The sequence below is a fragment of the Delphinus delphis genome, chromosome X (genome assembly GCF_949987515.2).
Source record: "Delphinus delphis chromosome X, mDelDel1.2, whole genome shotgun sequence".
Lineage (NCBI taxonomy): Eukaryota > Metazoa > Chordata > Mammalia > Artiodactyla > Delphinidae > Delphinus > Delphinus delphis.
Window position 1 is genome coordinate 86,181,019 of NC_082704.1, and position 23,842 is coordinate 86,204,860.

Below are 23,842 nucleotides of genomic sequence, written 5' to 3' on the forward strand. Positions count from 1 at the left end.
GCCATTATGGAAAACAGTGTGAAGATTACTCAAGTAATTAAAACTAGAACTACTGTATGATCCTGCAGTCCTGCTTCTGGGTATATGTCCAAAGGAAATGAAATCACTATGCCAAATAGGTATCTGCACTCCCATGTTCATTGCAACATTATTTGCAATAGCCAATATATGGAAATAACCTAAGTGTCCATTAGTGGATGAATGGATAAAAAAGATCTAGTATATATAGAGTGGAGTAGTATTCATCCATGAGAAAGAAGGAAATCCTGCCATTTTCAACAACATGGATGAACCTGGAGGACATTATGCTAAGTGAAATAAGTCAGACAGAAAGACAAATACTGTATGATCTCACTAATATGTGGAATCTAAAAAAAAAATTTAAAAGTCAAACTCAGAAGCAAAGAGTAGAATGGTGGTTACCAAGGGTATGGGGGAAATGAGGAGAGATGTTGGTCAAAGAGTATAAAGTTACATTTATGTAGGATGAATAAAGTCTAGAGATCTAATATACAAGCATGATGACTATACTTAACACTGTATTGAACAACGGAAATATACTAAGGGAGTAAATTTCAGGTGCACTCATCACACACAAAAAATGGTAACTATGTAAGGAGATGATATGTTAATTAGCTTAACTGTAGGAATCATTTCACTATGTATATGTATATCAAATCATCATGCTGTACACCTTAAATATATACAATTTTATAAATAAATATGTAAATAAAAAGAAAGATAAAAGGGTTGACTAAGAGTACTATAAAAAGGATTAACACAAAGGTAACCACCAGCATAAAAATACAAGTCTTCCTAACTACCAAAAAAAGTTTAGAGGAAACAATAGAAAAAGAAACACAGTAAATATAACAAATACACACAGTAATTACATCATAAGATAAAATGAGAGAACTGAGAACATATTTGTATTATTTATATTACCAAACAGTAATACAAATAAATGTGAATAGGTTTACTTCATCTATTAAAATAAAAAGTTTTCACATTGCCTTGTAAAGCAGAACCCAACACAATGCTGTATACAAGAGACATGCTTAAAATGGTCTTTCAAAAAGGCTAAAGTTAAAACGATGGGCAAAGATTTACCAAATGAAAACAATATAAAAGCAGGGATTGAAATCCTGATACCAGACAGAGTAGAATTCCAAAAGGATATAAGATAAAGTGGGATACTTCGTAATGTTACAAGCCCTGTTCACAATGAAGATATAACAATAAAGATATCTGTAAATATCTATGCACAAAGTAACACAGCAAAAGCCTACATAAGCTGAAAACTACAGAGAAACAAGAAGAAATAAAAGCTTTCTCTAATGGGAGACTTTTAAAGAGAGAGAGAAAGGCGGGGGAGGGAAGGAGGGAGAGAGGGAGAGAGAAGGAAAGAACAAAAGAAAGAAACACTATACCCAGATCATACAGAATATACTTTTTCTCAGGTGTACATGGAACATTCACAAAACTTGATCATACACTAGGGCACAAAGAAAACAATCTCGGTAAGTTCCTTAAAATTGAAATATTACAAGCAACATTGATCACAATCAATAAAGAAATTTAAGAACCAAAAATGGACAAGCTGATTCTAAAATTAATATAGAAATAAAACCACAAGACTTAGATTAGCCAGAGCAATTTTGAACAAGAAAAAAGTTAGAGGACTTACATTACCTCATTTCAAGACTTATAAAGCTACAGTTTTCAAAACAGTGCAGTATTTTTGTAAAGATATACATGAGAGGGACTTCCCTGGTGGTCCAGTGGGTAAGACTCCACGCTCCCAATGCAGGGGGCCCAGGTTCAATTCCTGGTCGGGGAACTAGATCCCGCATGCCGGAATGAAGATCCCGCATTCCACAACTAAGAGCTGGCGCAGCCAAAATAAATAAATAAATATTTAAAAAAAGATATCCATGAGACAAAATAGAATTTAGAAATAGATTCACACATATATGATTAATTGATGTCTGACAAAGGTGTCAAGAATATTCAGTGGGGACCTCCTAGGGAAATGGAAATAAAAACAAAAATAAACAAATGGGACCTAATCAAACTTAAAAGCTTTTGCACAGCAAAGGAAACCATAAACAAGACCAAAAGACAACCCTCAGAATGGGAGAAAATATTTGCAAACGAAGTAACTGACAAAGGATTAATCTCCAAAATATACAAACAGCTCATGCAGCTCAATATCAAAAAAACAAACAACCCAATCCAAACATGGGCAGGAGACCTAAATAGACATTTCTCCAAAGAAGACACACAGATGGCCAACAAACACATGAAAGGATGCTCAGCATCACTAATCATTAGAGAAATGCAAATCAAAACTACAATGAGGTATCACCTCACACCAGTCAGAATGGCCATCATCAAAAGATCTAAAAACAATAAATGCTGGAGAGGGTGTGGAGAAAAGGGAACCCTCTTGCACTGTTGGTGGGAATGTAAATTGATACAGCCACTATGGAGGTTCCTTAAAAAACTAAAAATAGAACAAGCATATGACCCAGCAATCCCACTACTGGGCATATATCCTGAGAAAACCATAATTCAAAAAGAGTCATGTACCACAATGTTCATTGCAGCACTATTTATAAAAGCCAGGACATGGAAGCAACTAAGTGTCCATCGACAGATGAATGGATAAAGAAGATGTGGCACATATATACAATGGAATATTACTCAGCCATAAAAAGAAACGAAATTGAGTTATTTGTAGGGAGGTGGATGGACCTAGAGTCTGTCATACAGAGTGAAGTAAGTCAAAAAGAGAAAAACAAATACCATATGTTAACACATATATATGAAATCTAAAAAAAAATAAATGGTTCTGATGAACGTAGGGGCAGGACAGGAATAAAGACACAGACGTAGAGAATAGACTTGAGGACACGGGGGGAGGGGAAGGGGAAGCTGGGATGAAGTGAAAGAGCAGCACTGACATATATACACTACCAAATGTAAAATAGATAGCTAGTGGGAAGCAGATGCATAGCACAAGGAGATCAGCTCAGTGCTTTGTCACCACCTAGAGGGGTGGGATAGGGAAGGTGGGAGGGAGACGCAATAGGGAGGAGATATGGGGATATATGTATACGTATTGCTGATTCACTTTGTTATACAGGAGAAACTAACACAACATTGTAAAGCAATTACACTCCAATAAAGATGTTAAAAAAAAAAGAATATTCAGTGGGGAAAGGATACTCTTCTCAACAAATGTCTCTGGAACAATCAATCAGTCATATCCAGAAAAACTTCAGAATTCCTGAGGGATAGTTACTGAACTGTTAAGACTGGTTATCTCCAGAAGGTGAGATTATGAGGACTCTTCAAATTAAAATTTTTATGTTTCTGATCATTTAGTTAAGGTAGTGTCCGTCACTTTTCTCCACTGCAAAGTTACAAATTTTCCCTATGTAATTAATGAGCAATGTGTAGGAACATACCTTGAAACTACGTAAATGTATTGTTCCTCATTAAACTTTCATCCGATAGCTTTGGCATCCATCAATGATTCTTGCTTGGCTTAATTATTACCAACTAGAATGGTTGCAAAAGGTTATTTTTCTAACTCCATCATTCTTTCCACATTACTAGTTGCCACTAGACCTTAAGGAAGGGCTTTTCCTTTCTCCCTCGTTCATACATTTACTATCAGTATGGACTCAAGGTTTATCTTAGTCTTCAGCCAGGCTCAACACCCAGCTGAGTACCCAAAGGCCATATGCACATATGTGGGTAAATGGCCAGAGGGCAGAGAAGAAAGTTTTCTGGGACTCTTTGACATGGAAGAATAATGCACTGTGATTCCAAAATCTGTTGGTCAAGTCCTAACAGGGGCCACAGTTAGATTAAAAGGATATAGGGATGCAACAGTTGATGGAATTAAGGTGAAAATCTGCATGAAAATGGGAATATTTGAATAGACTTTATGTGAACTGTACCTCCTTCATCTAAATGTATTCCTGAGATGGATATTTATGTCTGACTGGGGAATACTTCTCCTACGTAGTATTATAAAACAAGAGGAGTATAAGTTCATCCCTTGGCCAGTATTAATTGCACATCATAAATGAGAATCTTTATAATTACCTAAGCTCATACAAGTTGTTATTTTGAAGCAGTGTAGAAAATGTGGTGGACAAAAAAAGTTACCATTTTAATTAATGACATGTTAGAAGCTGGAGTGCTGGTCCAACAAATTCTCTTAGAATAGCCCTGAGTGGTCCATGAAAAAGGCGGATGGCTCAGGGAGACTAACAGCAGATCATCAAGGCTTAAATAAATTAGTATCACCTAATAGCATCAGTACTTCCTGATATGGTTTCAACAGTGGAAAAATACAGGAAGTTAAAGGAGACTGGTTCTCAGTGACTGATCCTGCAAATGCTTTTTTCCCTATCTCAATATAGGAAGAGTCAACTACAGTTTGCTTTCATGTGGGAAGGATCCTAATTTACATTTACTGTACTGTCAAAATGTTATTTGAATTCACCAGCTGTCATAATTCAACTGTCATAATTTGGTTAGAAGGGATTTAGATTTAATGCAGGTCCCAAGTATAATAATATACTACATTGATGATATGATAATATTGGAAACTGAAGATCGAACAAGGACTGACTTAAATGCAACAGTGACACATATGATCAACAGAAGCTAGTTGATAAATCCAACAAAAATCTAAGGGCCCACTCAAATGGTGAAATTCTTAGGAATACCCTTGGCAGGAGCCACATGTGACATTCCACAGGCAACAAAAATGAAGTGTTGTTGCCTACCTTTGGTACTAAGAAGAAACACAGCCCATGGTTGGATTACATGGATTTTTCAGGATGCATGGTCCACATCTGCAAACATTGCTAGCTCCTCTCTATAAAATGACCCAAAAGAAGGCCATATTTGTATAAGGGCCTGAAAAAAAGTAAGCTATGTCTGAATTGCAAAAAGCGGTAGCTCTCTTGATATCTTTGGGCATCATGAATGGAATGTTGCTGACAACAGGCAAAAGTGGAATTCAAGAGGGAATCTTATGCTAGAGAAAGAAACATTGTTGCAATAATTCAATTCTGTCTTTTTTTTTTTTTTTTTTTTTTTTTTTTGCAGTACGCAGGCCTCTCACTGTTGTGGCCTCTCCCATTGCGGAGCACAGGCTCCGGACACGCAGGCTCAGCGGCCATGGCTCACGGGCCCAGCCGCTCCGCGGCATGTGGGATCTTCGGACTGGGGCATGAACCGTGTCCCCTGCATCGGCAGGCAGACTCTCAACCACTGTGCCACCAGGGAAGCCCCAATTCTGACTTCTTGATGGTTCTTCCTTTATAAATCAGTTTCCTCTGGATGCTCCTTGAGAAAAAGCATGGCAGTTTACTGCACAGGCAGAAAGACCAACTACATCCATGGTGCACTCTTCCAGTGGAGACATTTGGACACTGTTGGGGATGGTACTTTATCCATGCCACGTCATCTGGACATTGATTAGCAATTTCTTATTTGGTAATGCTCCTCCTGCACAGACTTCTTTGATAACAACATCATCAGAACTCTCAAATTGTGCACCATCTAGCAACTCAGAAAAAAAGAGAACCAGCCAGAAAGGAGTGTCGGAAAAGCATGGGGAAGACTTCAGAAAGGAAGGGAGACAGATTAAGGACTCAATGATGGTAAAGATGAAAACACTTGGAATGCAAATTCTACTCAACAGATGTAGTGAGACTAGAACAATACGTGCAATAATCATTGCATTTCTCTTACAATTTAATTCAACTAAAATTCTACTGGGATGTAGGATTGCTTTATGTTTTCCAACTAATCTTTATTTTAAAGTGTCTCTTTAATCCTGCTTAGTGGGTGTGGGTTAAAACTGTCTAACTCAGAAAAGTCAAGAGAGAAAATAACGATGAACTGGTTGCAAAGTCCCTGCATATGGCAACCAACTGTTAGAAGCCTAAAGAATCTAAAGGTCTTATATATAAAATAGATAAATAAGGTCCTACTGTATAGCAAAGGGAACTATATTCAATATCTTGTAGTAGCCTATAATGAAAAAGCATATATATACATATATATATATATGTATAACCGAATCACTTTGCTGTACACCAGAAACTAACACAACATTGTAAATCAACTATACTTCAATTTTTTTCAAAAAAGAATCTAAAGGTCTGACACAACTACCTTCCATCAACTTTCTTATGTAGTATTTTATGTACCCAGTATCCCTATGCTCTCAGATGGCATGCTTTGTTTAGAAGTATTTTGGTCAAAAACTCTTAAGCCCACACAAAGTAACTGGTATATCACTGAGTAACTTGACTTTGGGTCAGATGCATTTTAATTACCCAATCAGAGGATAATTAATGTTCACCCTTTCTCTTATCACTCATTAACTGTAAGCAAAATCTTATAGGTTTTAATCTTACTTACTGAATGAAAAAAATATTTTCAAAAAGAGAAAGAGCCATAGGAGTCCTGTAATAGCATTTATGACAAAGTTGTAATTGAAGATACTGTTTCCATCATCCATATGAAGATCCATCAAAAGATTTCTTAACTCTCGAGTATCAGGAAAGCTTTACTATAGAGGAATTATCGATTTCTCTGTGGGGGTGTTGAAATTCATGTGTTTGATTGGACTTCTAACTCTGTTATGTCGTCCCAGAATACCAGAGATAAATCTAGACTTCGAAGTTTCTAATTGTGTAGGATTGTTGACCAACATGGCTACATTCTAAAACTTGTTTTGATATCCTCTTCTTTTTATTTCCCTTCCTTTTATCCTAATATTTGTCTATTTATACTTAGAAGCACCCTAAAAACCACAGGAAAACAAAATTAATAAGTAAATAAATGAACAAATAAAAACTGGCTGGAGATGTGGCCATCTCTAACTCTTTTTTGGAAGATCTGGGAAGGAAGAGCTGGAGAGGGGTAGAGCACTGATCAGGAAAAAGTGACATGCATTGCCCAGAATCATCAGCCTCCAAACAGTATTACTGTTTAGTGTGAAGAGGAAGATTTTTCACTGTCATCCACTGAATTCCTTACAATTTAGTGAACCCTCTCCTGTAACACAAAAATTCAATTTCCCAAAAAATATCTTTAACAAATAATCATGGATGTATGTAAAGAAACAAATCGAGGAGTTTCACCATCAAATTGTCAATTATAATGAAAACTTACCACCATTGCCAGTGCTCAAAGGATGGAGTGCTATGTAACCACTAAAATTATGTAGAAAATTATTTCTGGACATGGAAAAATATCTAACGCTCCCAATGTTTCTTTTTTTTAGAAAAGGCAACCATTCTTATTAGTTTTACTTCATTTGCCATTATTTGTTATATTATAGGATAAACCAAGAAAGTAATTGTGTTAATGTCATTATAACACCTCCATCTAAAAAAGATATGTAAGTATAATAGCAAAGAAGTAAAAGTTCTGTAATTTTAATCTGAACTGGAAATGAGCTTTGTGTTTTTTTTCTCTCTTAAGAAGTAGGCTGATTTCTGCTTCTGGGAAAATAGAGTAAATATACTTCTCCCCATTCCTCCTGCTAAGTATGACTAAAAACTCTGAACACCATATACAAAACAAAGTTGTAATTCAAAAAAATACATGCATCCTAATGTTCATAGCAGCACTATTTACAATAGTCAAGACACAGAAGCATCTTGTATCCATCAACAGATGAATGGATAAAAAAGATGTGGTGTGTATATATATATATATATACACACACACACACACACATATATATATAGTGCCACTTGGTACTGATGAGGTGACGCCCTCTCTTCCCCAGCTGGAGTGAAGTCAGAGGAAGCCAGCTAAAACAGGTTTAAATAAGAACAAGATTCTCATAGCATAATACCAAAAATGCCTAGGTTTCAATTGACAATCACTCATATCAAGAACCAGAAAAAATCTCAAACTGAATGAAAAAAAATCGATAGGTATCAAGACTGACATAACAGAGATAATTATCCAACAAAGATTTTGAATCAGTCATCACAAAAACGCTTCAGTGAGCATGTCTCAGGAAAAAAACAGAAGATATAAAGAAGACCCAAATGGAAATTTTAGACCTAAAAACACAATAACTAAAATTAAAAACTCAATGGGTGGGGGCTTCCCTGGTGGTGCAATGGTTAAGAATCCCCTGCCAATGCAGGGGACACGGGTTTCAGCCCTGGTCCAGGAAGATCCCACATGCCATGGAGCAACTAAGCCCATGCACCACAACTACTGAGCCTGCGCTCTAGAGCCCGCAAGCCACAATTACTGAGGCCCACATGCCACAACTACTGAAGCCTGTGTGCCTAGAGCCTGCGCTCTGCAGCAAGAGAAGCCATTGCAATGAGAAGCCTTCGCACAGCAACGAAGAGTAGCCCCCACTCGCCACAACTAGAGAAAGCCCATGCACAGTAACAAAGACCCAACACAGCCAAAAAAATAAATCAAAAACAAAAAACACACAAAAAACCTCAATGGATGGCCTCAACAACAGAACAGATGGGACAGAGGAAAGACTCAGTGAAATGGAACACAGAAGAATAGAAATTACCCAGACAAAATTGACTGGAAAAATACTGCCTCAGGGACCTGTGGGACTGTAGCAAAAGAACCAACATTCATGTTATCAGAACACAAAAAGGAAAGGAGAAAGAGGATGGGGCTTTAAAAGTACATGAAGAAATAATGGCTGAAAACATCCCAATTTGGCAAAAGACATAAATTTACAGATTCAAGAAACAGAGCAATCCCCAAATAGGATAAAACCAAAGAAATCCACACCAAGACACATCCTTAAACTTCTGAAAACTAAATATTAAAATATATGTACTGAGGGACTTCCCTGGTGGTCCAATGGTAAAGAATCCACCTTGCAATGCAGGGAACGTGGGTTCGATCCCTAGTCAGCAAACTAAGATCCCACAGGCTGTGGGCAACTAAGCCCGCATGCCACAACTACTGAGCTCATGCATCTCAGCTAGAGCCTGCATGCCACAAACTACAGGGCCCATGTGCTCTGGAACCAGTGCACCACAACTACAGGGCCCACGCACCCTGGAGCCTGTGTGCCACAACTAGAGAAGAGAAAACCCACACGCCACAGCTAGAGAGAAGCCCACACACCACAATGAAGAGCCTCCGCACCACAACAAAAGATCGCACTTGCCTCAACGAAGATCCCACGTGCTGCAACTAAGACCTGACACAGCCAAAAATAAATAAAATAAATAAATCTTTAAAAAAATAAAATAAAATATATGCACTGAAAGCCATGAGAGAGAAACAACACCTTACAAAACAATGTGAATGACAGCAGATTTCACATCAGAAACCACAGATGCCATAGGAGGTAGCATAACATTTTTCAAGTGCTGAAAGAAAAGAACTGTCAAGACAGAATCCTATATCTAATGAAAATATCCTTCAGGAATGAAGGAGAAATAAAGACATTCTCAAATCAAGGAAAACTAATAGAATTTGTCACCAGCAGACTTACCTTAAAAGAATGGCTAAAGGAAATTCCCTAAACAGAAAATGAAAGATAAAATAAAGAATCTTGGAACACCACAAAGTAAGAAAGAATACAGTAAATGAAAATGTGGGTAAGTGCAATAGACTTTCCTTCCCCTCTGGAGTTTTTAAATTACATTTGACAATTAAAGGAAAAAATGTTAACACTGTTTGATCTGGTTCTAAATGTATGTAGACAAGATATTTAAGACAATGATAAACAGGAGACTGCAAAGGGGATTAAAGGGAGGCAAGGTTTCTACATTTCACTCAAATTGGCAAAATGATGATAGCAATAGACAATGATAAGTTATGTGTATATAATGTAATATCTAGAGCAACCATTAAATGAACTATACAAAGAAATACACTCAAAAACACTATATGTAAATCAAAATGGAATTCTAAAATATGCTCAAGAAACTGATAGGAAGACAGGGAAAAATAAAACAGAAAACAAAGCAGAGAGAACAAACAGAAAAGAAAAATAGTAAATGTAGGCCTAACATATCATTAATTTCATTAAATGTGAATGGGCTAACTACACCAAATAAAAGACAGAGACTCATAGAAAGGATTAAAAACATGACTCAACTGTATAGTATCTAAAAGAAAGTCACTTCAAATATAGCAATATAGGCAGGTTGAAGGAAAAAGTATGGAAAAAGATATATCATGCAAACATTAATTAAAAGAAAGCAGAAGTATTGTCCACTATACCTCAATAAAGCTAGAAGCATGAGTAGCTATATTAATATCAGATAAATTAGAATTTAGAAAAAAAATTACCAGACACAGAGATATATAATGATAAAAAAGTCAATCCATCAAGAAAAACAAAGCAATTCTAAATGTGTATGCAGCAAACACAGAAGCAAAAGCTGATAAAACTGAAAGAAGTAGACAAATTATAGTTGGAAACTTCAACACCCCTTCTCTCAACAATTTACAGAACAGCTAAACAGAAAATGAGCATTCTCAACAACACAATGACCCAACAGGATCTAACTGACACTTACAGAACATACCACCCAACAACAGCAGAATACACACTCCTTTCAAGTGTCCATGGAACATATAGCATATATTGGGCCGTAAAACAAACCCCAACAATTTTAGAAGAATTGAAATTATACAAGGCATTTTTTCTGACTACACTGGAATCAAACTAAAAATCAATAACAGAAAGATAACAAGAAAATTTCCATACACTTAGAAATGAAACAATACACTTCTAAATAATCCATGGTTCAAAGAGGAAGTCTAAAGGAAATCCAAAAAATACAATGAACTGAATGAAAATGAAAAAAATACATATTTACAATTTGTGGAACACATCTAAAGCATTGCTGAGAGGAAAATATACAGTACTAAATGCATACATTTGAAAGAGGAAAGTCTCAAATCAAAGATTTAAGGTCCCACACCAAAAACCTAGAAAAAAAGACCATATTGAGGATAAGTTAAGAGTACAAACTTGGAACTAGTAGATGAGTAAGTCCAAGAGAGCTAATGCACAGAATAGTGATTATAGCCAACAATACTGTATTATACAAAGTTGCTAAGAGACTAGATCTTAACTGTTACTGCCACAAAAAAGAAATGATAATTATGTGATGTGATTGAGGTGTTTGCTAATGCTACAGGGGTAATCGTATTGCAGTATATAAATGTATCACGTCAACACATTGTCACTTGGTTTTTTTTTTTTTTTTGGCTGCACAGGACAGCTTGCAGGATCTCAGCTCCCCCATCACGGATTGAACCCAGGCTGCAGCAGTGAAAGCCTGGAATCCTAACCACTAGGCCACCAGGGAACTCCCAACACATTGTCACTTTAAACTTACATAACGTTATATGCCAATTATATTTCAATTTAAAAATAAAGAAAAAAAGACCAAAATAAACCCAGAGCACACAGAGGGAAGAAAATAATAGAAAAGAAGAGAAATTAATGAAGCTGAACAGAAAAACAATAGATAAAAGTCAATTAAACAAAGAGCTGGTTCTTTGAAAATATCAATAAAATTGATAAACTTTTAGTAAGATTGACAAAAAAAAAAAGAGAAAGGACACAAATTACCAATATCAGGAATGAAACAATGAATATCACTACAGACCCAGCAGACATCAAAAGAGAAATTACTATGAACAATTCTACACTTATAACTTAGATGAAATGAACCAATTCTTCAAAAAACACAAACGACCACAAGTCGTCCAATATGAAATAGATAATTTAAGTAGCCCTGTACTATTAAGGAAAATTTATCCATAATTTAAAACTCATAAAAGAATCTAAAAAGAATGGACATATGTATAACTGATTCACTTTGCTGTACAGCAGAAACTAACACATTTTAAATCAGCTATACTCCAATAAAAGTTTTTTAAAATAAAAAATAAAACTCACCCAAAGAAAGATATCTCTGGCCAGATGGTTTCCCTGGAGAATTTTACCAAACTTTTAATGAAGAATTAACACAATTACATAATCTCCTACAGGAAACAGAAGAGGAGGTAATTCTTTCAAACTCATTCTATGAAGCTAGTATTTTCCTAGGATAGGTGAAAAGGGGCCCCCCAAATATATCCACATCCTAATCCTTGGAATCTATGAATATCACCTTACATGGCAAAAATAAAAAGGTCTTTGCAGATGTGATTAAGGATCTTCCGATAAGGAGAGTATCTTGTATTATCCAGGTGGGTTCTCAATGTGATCACATGTATCCTTACAAGAGGGAGGCAAAAGAAGATTTGATGCACACAGAGGCAGTGATGTGAAGACAGTAGAGAGATATTTGAAGATGCTGGCCATGAAGAATGAAGGGATGAAGTCACAATCCAAGGAATAGCTGCAGCCCCCAAAAGCTGGAAGAGGCAAGAAACAGATTCTCCCCCAGAGCCTCTGCAGGGAGTAAAGCCCTGTCAACACCTTGATTTTGGCCCAGTGATGCTTATTTTGGATTTCTGGCCTTTAGAACTATGAGAGAATAAATTTCTGCTGTTTTAAGCCACCAAGTTTGTGGTAATTTGTTGCAGCAACCACATGAAACTAACACATTCCCTGATTACAAAACTGGATGAATATAGTATAAAAAAGAAAACTACACAGCAATATCATTCATGAATATAGAGGCAAAATTTCTTGACAAAATATTAGCAACTATAATTCATTAATATATTAAAGGAATTATATACCATGACCAATTAGGGTTTATTCCAGGGATGTAAGGCAGGTTCAATATTCAAAAATCAATCCATATACTCCACCATGTTAACAGGATTTTAAAAATCACATGATTGTATCAATCAATATAGAAAAAGCACTTGAAAAAATCCAACACTCATTCCTGCAAAAACCAGAATAGAAAGAGAAATACAGAGGAACACCCTCAATTTGATAAACAGCATATAAAACAAAACTACAGCTAACATTATACTTCATGATAAAAGACTGAAGACCAAGAGCAAGGCAAGGATGTCTATTCTCATGACTCTTATTCAACATAGTGCTGGAAGTTCTAACCATTACAATAAGGCAAGAAATGGAAATGAAAGGCATACAGAATACAAAGGAAGAAATTAAACTGTCCCTATTTCCAGATGAAAAGGTCACAGAAAGCATAGAAAAACATACAAAAACCAAGTGTTTTTCTATATGTTAGCAGTGAAAACGTGGACTCCAAAATAAAAAATATGAAACCATTGATAATTACTCAGAAGTATGAAACACTTAAGTATAAACCTAACAAAACTAAACGTTGCAGTAAGTTAAATTGTTGTTTACTTATTTGCAGTAAGTTCACTTCTTGCAGTAAGTTAAATACTGCAACACACTAGCAATCTTGAGAAAGAAGAACAAAGCTGGAGGCATTACACTATCTGATTTAAAACCCTTGAACAATGCGGGATTAGGGGCATTGACCCTCTGCACAGTTGAAAGTCCATGTATAACTTATAGTTGGCCCACCATATACTTCGTTCCCCCTTATCCCCAGTTTCTCTGTATCCACAGATTCAACCAACTGTAGATCGTGTAGTACTGTAGTATTTACTATTGAAAATAATCCACATATAAGTGGATCCACACAGTTCAAACCTGTGTTGTTCAAAGGTCAACTATATATTACAAAGCTACAGTAATCAAAACAGTATGGGAGAAAACTATAACTCAAAAAGTTACATGCACCCCAATGTTCACTGCAGCACTATTTACAATAGCCAAGACATGGAAGCAACCTAAATGTCCATCGACAGAAGAATGGATAAAGAAGATGTGGTATATATATACAATGGAATATTACTCGCCATAAAAAAGAATCAGATAATGCCATTTGCAGCAACATAGATGGACCTGGAGATTATAACACTAAGTGAAGTAAGCCAGACAAAGACAAATATCATATGATATCACTTATATGTGGAATCTAAAAAAAGACACAGGGAGTTCCCTGGTGGCCTAGTGGTTAGGATTCAGTGCTTTCACTGCCGTGGCCTGGGTTCAATCCCTGGTGGGGGAACTGAGATCCTGCAAGCCTGGTGGTGCAGCCAAAAAACAAAAACAGACAGATACAAATGAACTTATTTACAAAACAGAAACAGACTCACAGACACATAAAACAAACTTATGGTTACCTTATGGTTACTTATGGTTACCTCCCCTTTACCAAAGGGGAAAGGGGGAAGGGATAAATTAGGAGTTTGGGATTAACATATACACACTACTATCTACATAAAATAGATAACCAACAAGGACCTACTGTATAGCACAGGGAACTATACTCAATATTTTGTAATAACCTATAAGGGAAAAGAATCTAAAAAATTATATATATATATACCTGAATCACTGTGCTGTACACTGAAACTAATACAACATTTTAAATCAACTATACTTCAATTAAAAAAATAAAACTAAATAAATAAATTTAGTGAAAAAAAACCCAGTATGGTACTGGCATAAAAACAGACACAAACAAAAACAGAACAGAATAAAGAGCCCAGGGATAAACCCATGCATATATGGTCAATTAATTTATGACAAAGGATCCAAGAATATACAATGGGAAAAGGACAATATCTCCAAAAAATAGTGTTGGGAAAACTGGACAGCTACATGTAAAAAATGAAACTGGATTACTATCTTACACCATATAAAAAATTAACTCAAAATGAATTAAAGAGTTGAATGTAAGACCTGAAACCATAAAACTCATAGAAATCATGGGCAGTAAGTTCCTTGACATCAGTCTTAGCAATGATTTTTTTGGATCTGACTCCAAAAGCAAAGGCAATAAAAGCAAAAATAAACAAGTGGGACTACATCAAACTAAAATGGTTCTGCACAGCAAAGGAAACCATCAACAAAATGAAAAGGTAACCTACTGAATGGGAGAAAATATTTGCAAATTATATATCTGACAAGGGGTTAATATCCAAAATATATAAAGAACTCATACAGCTCAATAGCAAAAAACAATCCAATTTAAAAATGGACAGAGGATCTGAATACACATTTCTCCAAAGAAGACATAGCAATGGCCAATAGGTACATGAAAAGATGCTCAACATCACTAATCATCAGTGAAATGCGAATCAAAACCACAGTGAGCTATCACCTCACACCTGTTAGAATGCCTATTATCAAAAGGATGACAAGTAACAATTGTTGGTGAGGATATAGAGAAAAAAGAATCCTTGTGCACTGTTGGTGAGAATGCAAATTGGTGCAGCCATTATGGAAAACAGTATGGAAGTTCCTCAAAAAATTAAAAATAGAACTACCATATGATCCAGCAATTCTACTTCTGAGTATTTATCTGAAGAAAATGAAAATACTAACTTGAAAAGATATGTGCACTCCCATGTTCATTGCAGCATTATTTACAACAGGCAAGATATGGAAGCAACCTAAGTGTCCATCCAATGGATGAACGGATAAAGAAAATGTAAGATAGATATAAATATAGATATAGATATACACACATACACAATGGAATACTATTCAGCCATGAGTAAGAAAGACATCCTGCTGTTTACAACAACTTGGATGGACCCTGAGGACATTAGGCTAAGTGAAATAAATCAGACAGAGAAAGACAAATAGTGTATGATCTCACTTATATGTGGAATCTAAAACAAAACAAAACAAACAAAAAACCAAACTCATAGATATAGAGAACAGATTGGCGGTTGCCAGAGGTGAGAGGAGAGGGTAAAATGGGTGAAGGGAGTCAAAAGGTACAAACTTCCAGTTAAAAAGTAAATAAGTCATGGGGATGTAATGTACAGGCATGGTGACTATAGTTAATAATATTATATTGGATATCTGAAAGCTGCTAAGAGAGTAAATCTTAAAAGTTCTCATCACAAGAAAAAAAAATTCTGTAACTATGTATGGTGATGGATGTCAACTAGACTTATCATGGTGATCATTTAACAATACATACAAATATCGAATCACTATGTTGTATATCTGAAACTAATATAATATTGTAAGTCAATTATACCTCAATTTAAAAATAAATAAATAAATAAAAGTATGGTATTGGTAAAAATAGACAAATTTATCAATGCAACAAATAGAGAGCCAGAAAATAGACCCACACAAATAGAGACAACTGATTTTTGACAAAGGAACAAAAGCGATTCAATGGAGAAAGGACAGCCTTTTCAATAAATGGTGTTGAAACAATTTGCTATCCATATGCAAAAAGAAAATATCTAGACACAGTCCTGACAACTTTCACAAAAATTAACTCTAAATGGATCTTAGACTTATAGGCAAAATGCAAAAATATAAAACTTCTGCAAATAGGGAGTTCCCTGGTGGCCTAGTGGTTAGGATTCCAGACTTTCACTACTATGGCCCAGGTTCAATCCTTGGTCAGGGAACTGAAATCCCACAAGTTGCATGACGCAGCCAAAAAAGAAAGAAAGAAAGAAAGAAAACTTCTGCAAATAACAGGAGAAAATCTAAGTGACTTTGGGTTTGGCAGTGTTTTAAAATATAACACCAAAATTACGTTACATGAAAGAAAAACTGACAAGTTGGACTTTATTAAAATTTTAAAATTCTGCTCTGTGAAAGACACTGTTAAGAGAATAAAGAGACAAGCCCAGAACAGGAGAAAATACTTGCACGACACATAACTGATAAAATGACTTGTATTTAAAAATATACAAAGAGGGACTTCCCCCGTGGTCCAGTGGTTAAGAATCCATCTTGCAATTCGGGGCACGCCAGTTTGATCCCTGGTCAGGGAACTAAGATCCCACATGCTGCAGGGCAACTAAGCCCACGTGCTGCAACTACTGAGCCCACGCACTCTGGAGCCAGTGTGCCACAACTACAGAGCCCATGCACTCTGGAGCCCACACACCACAACTAGAGGGAAGCCCGTGCACCCCAACAGAGAACCCACGCACTGCAAGGAAAGATCCCGCGTGCCGCAACTAAGACCCACCCAACACAGCCAATAAATAAATAAATAAATAAATAAATAATTTTTTTAAAAAATTTTTAAATAGTAAAATAAAATATACAAAGAACTCTTAAAAATCAACAATAAGAAAACAAACAACCCCATTACAAAATGGGCAAAAGATCTGAATAGACACTTGACCAAAGAAAATATACGGATGGGAAATAAGCATGTAAAACCATGTCCAACATCATTTTTCATTATGGAATTTCAAATTAAAACAGTAAGATACCACTACACACTTATTAGAATGGTTAAAATCCAAAAAACTGACAGTATTAAATCCTGACAAAGATGTGAAGCAACAAGAATGTTTGTTCATTGCTGGTGAGAATGAAAATGATGAAAAACTGTGGAAGACAGTTTGGTAGTTTCTTACAAAGTCTTACCATGTGACCCACAATTGCACTCCTAGTCATTTACCCAAATGAATGGAAAACTTATGTCTACACCATAACCTGTACATATATGTTTATAGCAGCTTTATTCATAATCACCCCACACTGGAAACAACCAAGGTGTCCTTCAATAGGTGAATGGATAAGCAACCTGTGGTACATCCATACAATGGAATATTATTCAGTGATAAAAATAAATGAGCTATCAAGCCATGAAAACACATGGAGGAAACTTGAATGCAAATTGCTGAGTTAAAGAAGCCAATCTGAAAAGGCCACAGACTGTGTGATTCCAACTATATGACATTTTAGAAACGGCAAAGCTATAGAGACAGTAAAAGAGTGTGGTTGCCAGAGTTTCAGGCAGGGGGAGAGGAAAGATGAATGAATAGCTAAAGCACAGATGAAACTGTTCTGTATGAACTGTAATGGTGGATATATGTCATTATGTATTTGTCAAAACACATAGAATGTGTAACACAAAGAGTGAACCTTACTGTAAACTGTTGACTATAATTAATAATAATGTATCAATATTGGTTAATTGTAACAAATGTACCACACTAATACTACCATCTCAATTATTCTGTAAATCTAGAACTACTAAAAATTAGTAGGTCACTTAATTGTTTTAATGCTCTTAGCATACAATCCAGCAATTGCACTCACGTGCATTCCTTCGATACAAAAATCTTACACAATCACAGCATCCTTACTCATATCAGCCAAAAACTGGAAACAACCAAGATGTCCTTCAACTAGTGACTGGTTAAGCAAACTGTGGTAAATCCATACCATGGAATGCTATTCAGCAATAAAAAGGAACAAACTATTCATATATGCGACAATCTGGACGAATCTCCAGAGAATTATGCTGAGTAAAAAAAGCCAGTCCCAAAAGGTTACATACTGTATGATTCTACATATATAACACTCTTGAAATAACAAAATTATAGAACTGGAGCACAGATTATTGGTTGCCAGGGGTTAAGGAGGGAGAGGGGGAGGAGGGAAGTGGGTGTGACTATTAAAGGGCAATATGAGAGATCCTTGTGGTAAAGGAAATGTTCTGTATGTCAATATCCTGGTTGTGATACTGTATCAATACCAAGATTTTGCAAGATGCTATGATGGGGGAAACTGGGTAAACAGTACATCAGTACATTGCATTTGAATTTACAGTTATCTAAAAATCAAAATTGGTCTAAAAAATACAAATTTTTGTCTAAAAATTTTTTTAAAAATTAAAAAATGGGGAAAAGTAGGCTCCTCTTACTTACCTCAAATGATCTGCCAGGTTGTCCTGGAACCAGGGCAGGAAACCTCTGGGGTGATTTCCCATTAGCTGGCATGTTGACTCTGAGTACCAGCCCACCTTCCAAAGCTGGAGAGGCCTTTGTACGTGGGCTGCAGTCAGAATAAATGGAAGATCCTGCAGCCTCCAATATGCGGAAAGTTCAACAGCTCCACAGAGACACCAACAAATCCTAAAAGGACATATCCACGTCATCACTGTCATTCCACATTCGCCCCACAAAGTTCAGCAACTCCCACTCTGAGTATTAGTGAGGGTAGATTGTGGAAACAATCATGATATTTGGAGTCAAATTAATGAACTCAGAGTCCGTTACTCTTGGGTGGCTCCACAGAGGGTGCTTCACACTTTAGCCAACCAGCTCATACCTCAATTCCAGGTTCACGGCAGATCTGGGTTTGGGGAGAAGGTGGAAGTGAGGCAGTGAATGGTGCTGAAGCCCCATGGGGTAGGCAGGGGAAGGACTTGTCCATGGGGTCCTGGTGAGTGACTGTGGCGGCAAAAAACCTGGAAACCTGGTAATCTTAATGAAAGGGGTCTCTTCTGTCCACTTTAATTATTTCACCATTTTAGGGTGAAAAATCCCTCTTAAATTCTTCTGCGGAGAAGCTCTGAGCCTCTTCTTTCCAGAAGATGATTCAACATTAATAATATTGATTAAATCAACAAATTAGGGGGGTGGAGGAAACATGCTGGTTTTAACTTACACCAAAAAAGCATTTGACACAATTCAGCAGTCATTACTAATAAAAACTCAAACTAAAATTAGGGAGGAAGTAAATCACTTAAATATCACAAAAATCATTTACAAAATACATCCCTGAAATACTATGCTAAAAAGTAAAATGATGAAGCAACTGCCATTAAAATTAGTAAAAAGATAGGGATGTCTGATACAACTCAAAATTGTTTTTTCTGGCTCTAGATCACACAATAGAAGACGAAATAATCAGAATAAATATTGCAAAGAAATGAAAATGTAGCTTTCTTTGCCAGTGATATGATTTTATACATAGAAAACCTACCCCAGACTCTACCAGAAGTCATAGGGTAATTTGATAAGGGGCTGGATACAAGATAAAATTACAAGATCAGATAGTTTTTTCCCTGTATAATAATGACCAAATGAAAACGGGAAAAAAATCCGTTAGTAATGATAACAAGAAAAATATAAAATATGTAAAATAAACTCTTTAAGGAGCTGCACCTATAAATTTAAAAAGTTAAAAAAATTGACAAATATAAAATAGTCACACAAACATACCATATCCCTGGATAAAAAATTTAATTAAAATGTCAACTCTCCCCAAACATTATAGTAATGTAAAGAATAAATGAAAGAGAAAAATTAAACACAAAGCTCAATAATAAGATGGTGTATATAACATTTTGTGGAACGCAACTAAAGAGACTCTTAAAGGGAAATTCATGTTTTCAAATGCATTTTAACAAAGAAAGGCTGAACATTAATGAATTAACAACCAATTTAAGAAGTTAGATAAAAGAGAAAATAGCACAGATAGCAGGAATTAGGGAAAGAGAAAACAAAGGTACATCAGAGAGGATCAACAAAGCCAAAAGTTGGTTGTTTGGAAAGGCTAATAAAATTAGCAAATCTCTGGGGAGACTGAGGAAAAAATCTAAACGCACACACACTATTAGGACTTGACAACAAAATGCAGCAAGGAATCTAAAAACTGACTACCTCAGAAGCCTCCATCCCTCCCTGACCCGCATACACTCCCATTCACCAGACTTTTTAATTCCCCACCAACTGACCCCACAAACTGTCATTCCCAAAAGCCAACAAAGCCATCACCTCAAAATCACTGATGACTGTCACGCCACAAACCCTCGTGCACTCGCTTTAGTGCCGCGCGCCAACAAGACTTAAACAGCCTCTGAGGGCCACTTCCGTTTCCTGTCCTCACCTCTGAACCTGCCCCTTCTGGGGCTGTTAATTTCGCACACGATCACACAAGAGCTGTGTGACTGTGGTCTACTCACTCTGAACAAGGTGCAGTTATGGATCTGCAGAGACTTTGTCCATGAGCAGCGGTGCCGAGAGAGGAACATGGCTGCGCCGAGGCGTTCCACCATGAGGGCCGCCATCATAGCATCCATTCCGTACAGTGGGCTGTTCCATAGGCAAGGGGGGGGGGTGTCGTTCATGGGTAGAAACTTTCTGAAGACAAGCTTCCGGGAGAAGCTGGTCTTTGGAACCGAGTTCTATAGGTTTGTGCAAAGTTTACAGAAGCAGAGGTGCCAAACCCCAACCACGGGGGAAGGGGAGATGTGTCCCGATCTTCAAGGGAGATACCACTGGGAAGAGGGGGGAAAAGTCCCTCCTGGGCGATACCACTGTAGAAGATAGGGGAGGAGTCAAGGTGGTACAGTCTCGTTTTGACGGACTGTGGAACTGATATGGAGGGGTCTTTAATCCCCCTCAATCTCCATTACCCCACTGAAATGATAGTAGGTAAGAATAATAATACTAGCCTTTGATATGGACAACTAATGTTTTTCAGCAAATTATCAATAGAAAACTATTTAGAAAACATTTTAAGCACACTTTCGATGAAAATGCATCTCCAAGACATGCCCCCAACACCTGCTGTCAACCAGGTTAGCCTCTCTTATATGGAAATTCAGGAGCTGCTACTGACTCTTGGGAGAGAAGAGAATTCTGGGTGTTCTTCACTTCTGAACTCCTATACACAGTCTTTAAAACCTAGTCCTAGTATACCCTCCTGCAGGGAGCCTACTCTGACAAGAGGTAAAGAGCTCTTTTCCCTGCATAAGGTGTTTCCAACCCAGCAGGCAGACCCTGGCTAAGCTTGAGTATGGATTGCTGGGTACCCTGAGGACATTCATTCCCTTTCTCTGGACCTCAGCTCAACAATCTGGAGAGCTAGAATGTTAACCTCTCAGATTATCCCATTTTCTCTGTCTCCCCAGCAGTATTTATGAACTGGATGAAAGACAGAATGGCAAATATGAGAATATTGTTGTAACACACGCACCTCGACATAAATTGCCAAAACTTATTATTGTTGTGACTTCTGGTCAACCTCTCAAATCCTAGACCCTGTTTACTTCCATCATCAATGCCTCTCTGAGCTGATCTCAAACCTGAACGTTTCTTAACTCTACCAACACCTATGTTGCATTTTTCTGATCTGGCTTCATGTTCTTTATTAATGATTCAATCATCAATGTTCTTGTATTTTGACTTTTGAACATATTGCACTAAAATGTTATTGATTTTGATTACTGAGTTTTTCGGTGCCCCCTTAAATTTTGCACTTTGAAGGGAGTGTCTCTCTTGCCTTACCCTAGTCCCAGAAAACTTGTTCTCTAAAATCATAGACTATCAGAAACTTTGTTAATTGAAATTATGCCAGTAAGAATAAAACAGCCCACTCTTGCCTGGAGGATCCAAGTCACTTTGACACAGAGAAGCAGATTCGATTTCCAACCCAGGTTCAGAGCTTCAAATAAGGGGTATCTGAAGCAAACATGTCACATTTATTTTTTTAACTTTTTATTTTATATTGGAGTATAGTTGATTAACAATGTTGTGACAGTTTCAGGTGCACAGCAAAGGGACTCAGCCTTGCATGTACACATATCCGTTCTCCCCCAAACTACCCTCCCATCCAGGCTGCCACATAACATTGAGCAGAGTTCCCTGTGCTATACAGTAGGTCCTTGTTGGTTATCCATTTTACATATAGCAGTGTGTACATGCTGATCCCAAACTCCCTGACTATCCCTCCCCCCCCATGCTTAGACTGAACCCTTATGCTTTTAAAAGTAAAATCAGAAGGCAAGGGTGTAGGGGAATAATTTTCCAATACTGCTCTTATAAACTCTTCTTTGAAATAAAGGAGGCTTTTACTATTCACAAGGTTATTTGTCAGTTGCAATTTTCCCCTGTATTCCCCCATTCAATCTCGGATGCCACAATCAGACAGAAAGCATAAGGACACTTTTTTCTTGCATCTGTAGTGGAAACCTTAGCAGACAGTATGTCACATCTTTTTTTAATTTAGCATTTCTAAATAAAAAGGACCCTGGATCCACCTCACAGTCCAGACTTGACATTGACTCTTTTACATACCAACCTACTTTGCTTTGGGCTAATCAGTACTCTGCTTCATTTAAATTTAACTGAACTCCACTCTTCCCCAACATCCTGCAGTACAGTAAGTCCCCTACATACAACCTTCAGGTTGCGAACTTTCGAAGATGTTGACGTGTGTTCACATGTCCAATCACGTAAATTAGCTCATATGTCTGGTGTACATTGTCATGTGTGTGCATCCTCTATAAGTGGTTGTGCTTTTATGTACTTTACAGTACCATACTGTATAGAATACAGTAGTACAGCATCTTTATTTCAAGGCCAGGATGTCCGGAAGCAAGTGTAAAAGCAGCGGTTATGTAGCTGGTACTGCTGAAGAACCGAAGAGATTCACGATGCAGGAAATGACAAGGGGATTTTCTTTATTTGAAGAGGGACTGTTAGTTTTTGAGGCACAGGACCCGAACGTAAAATGGTACACGAAGGTTGCAGCAGCCGTTCAGAATGCAATCCAGTACTACCATGTCATCTATGATGAAAAAAGAGGCTAGATAGAATTGAATCCAGCAAGGAACCAGAATCTGTGCCATCACCGTCAGGCGTGAGTGAAATTGCAGCTTGCCTTCCGTCTCCTATTGCTGACGATCCTTCAGCTCTACCATCTCCCACCTCCTCTCCCTCCTCCAGTCAGTAACTCTTCTTCCCTGTTCACTTGATGCCAGCCCCTGGATGCCAGCTGTTGTACTGTATTACAGTACTTTTCAAGGTACTGTACTATAAGATTAAAAATGATTTCTTTACTTTTTGTATCTGTTTTTTTATGTATTATTTGTGTGAAAAGTATTATAAAGCGATTACAGTACTGTCCTATATAGCCAATTGTGTTAGTTGGGTACCTAGGCTAACTTTGTTGGGCTTACGAATAAATTGGACTTACAAACGCCCTCTCAGAACGGAACTTGTTCATATGTAGGGGACTTACCATAATCCTATTTCT

At 37.0% G+C, this 23,842-nt stretch overlaps 1 protein-coding gene across 1 annotated transcript in view; it reads right to left on the minus strand.

Moving 5' to 3' along the window:
• ZNF157 (zinc finger protein 157) overlaps positions 1 to 18,889 on the minus strand; it is a 505,987-nt gene extending 487,098 nt beyond the window's left edge. The window contains 1 exon segment of the mRNA XM_060001697.2: positions 18,724 to 18,889. Coding sequence (XP_059857680.2) covers positions 18,724 to 18,795 — 72 coding nt within the window. The 5' untranslated portion in view covers positions 18,796 to 18,889.
• Positions 18,890 to 23,842: the final 4,953 nt, after the last annotated feature.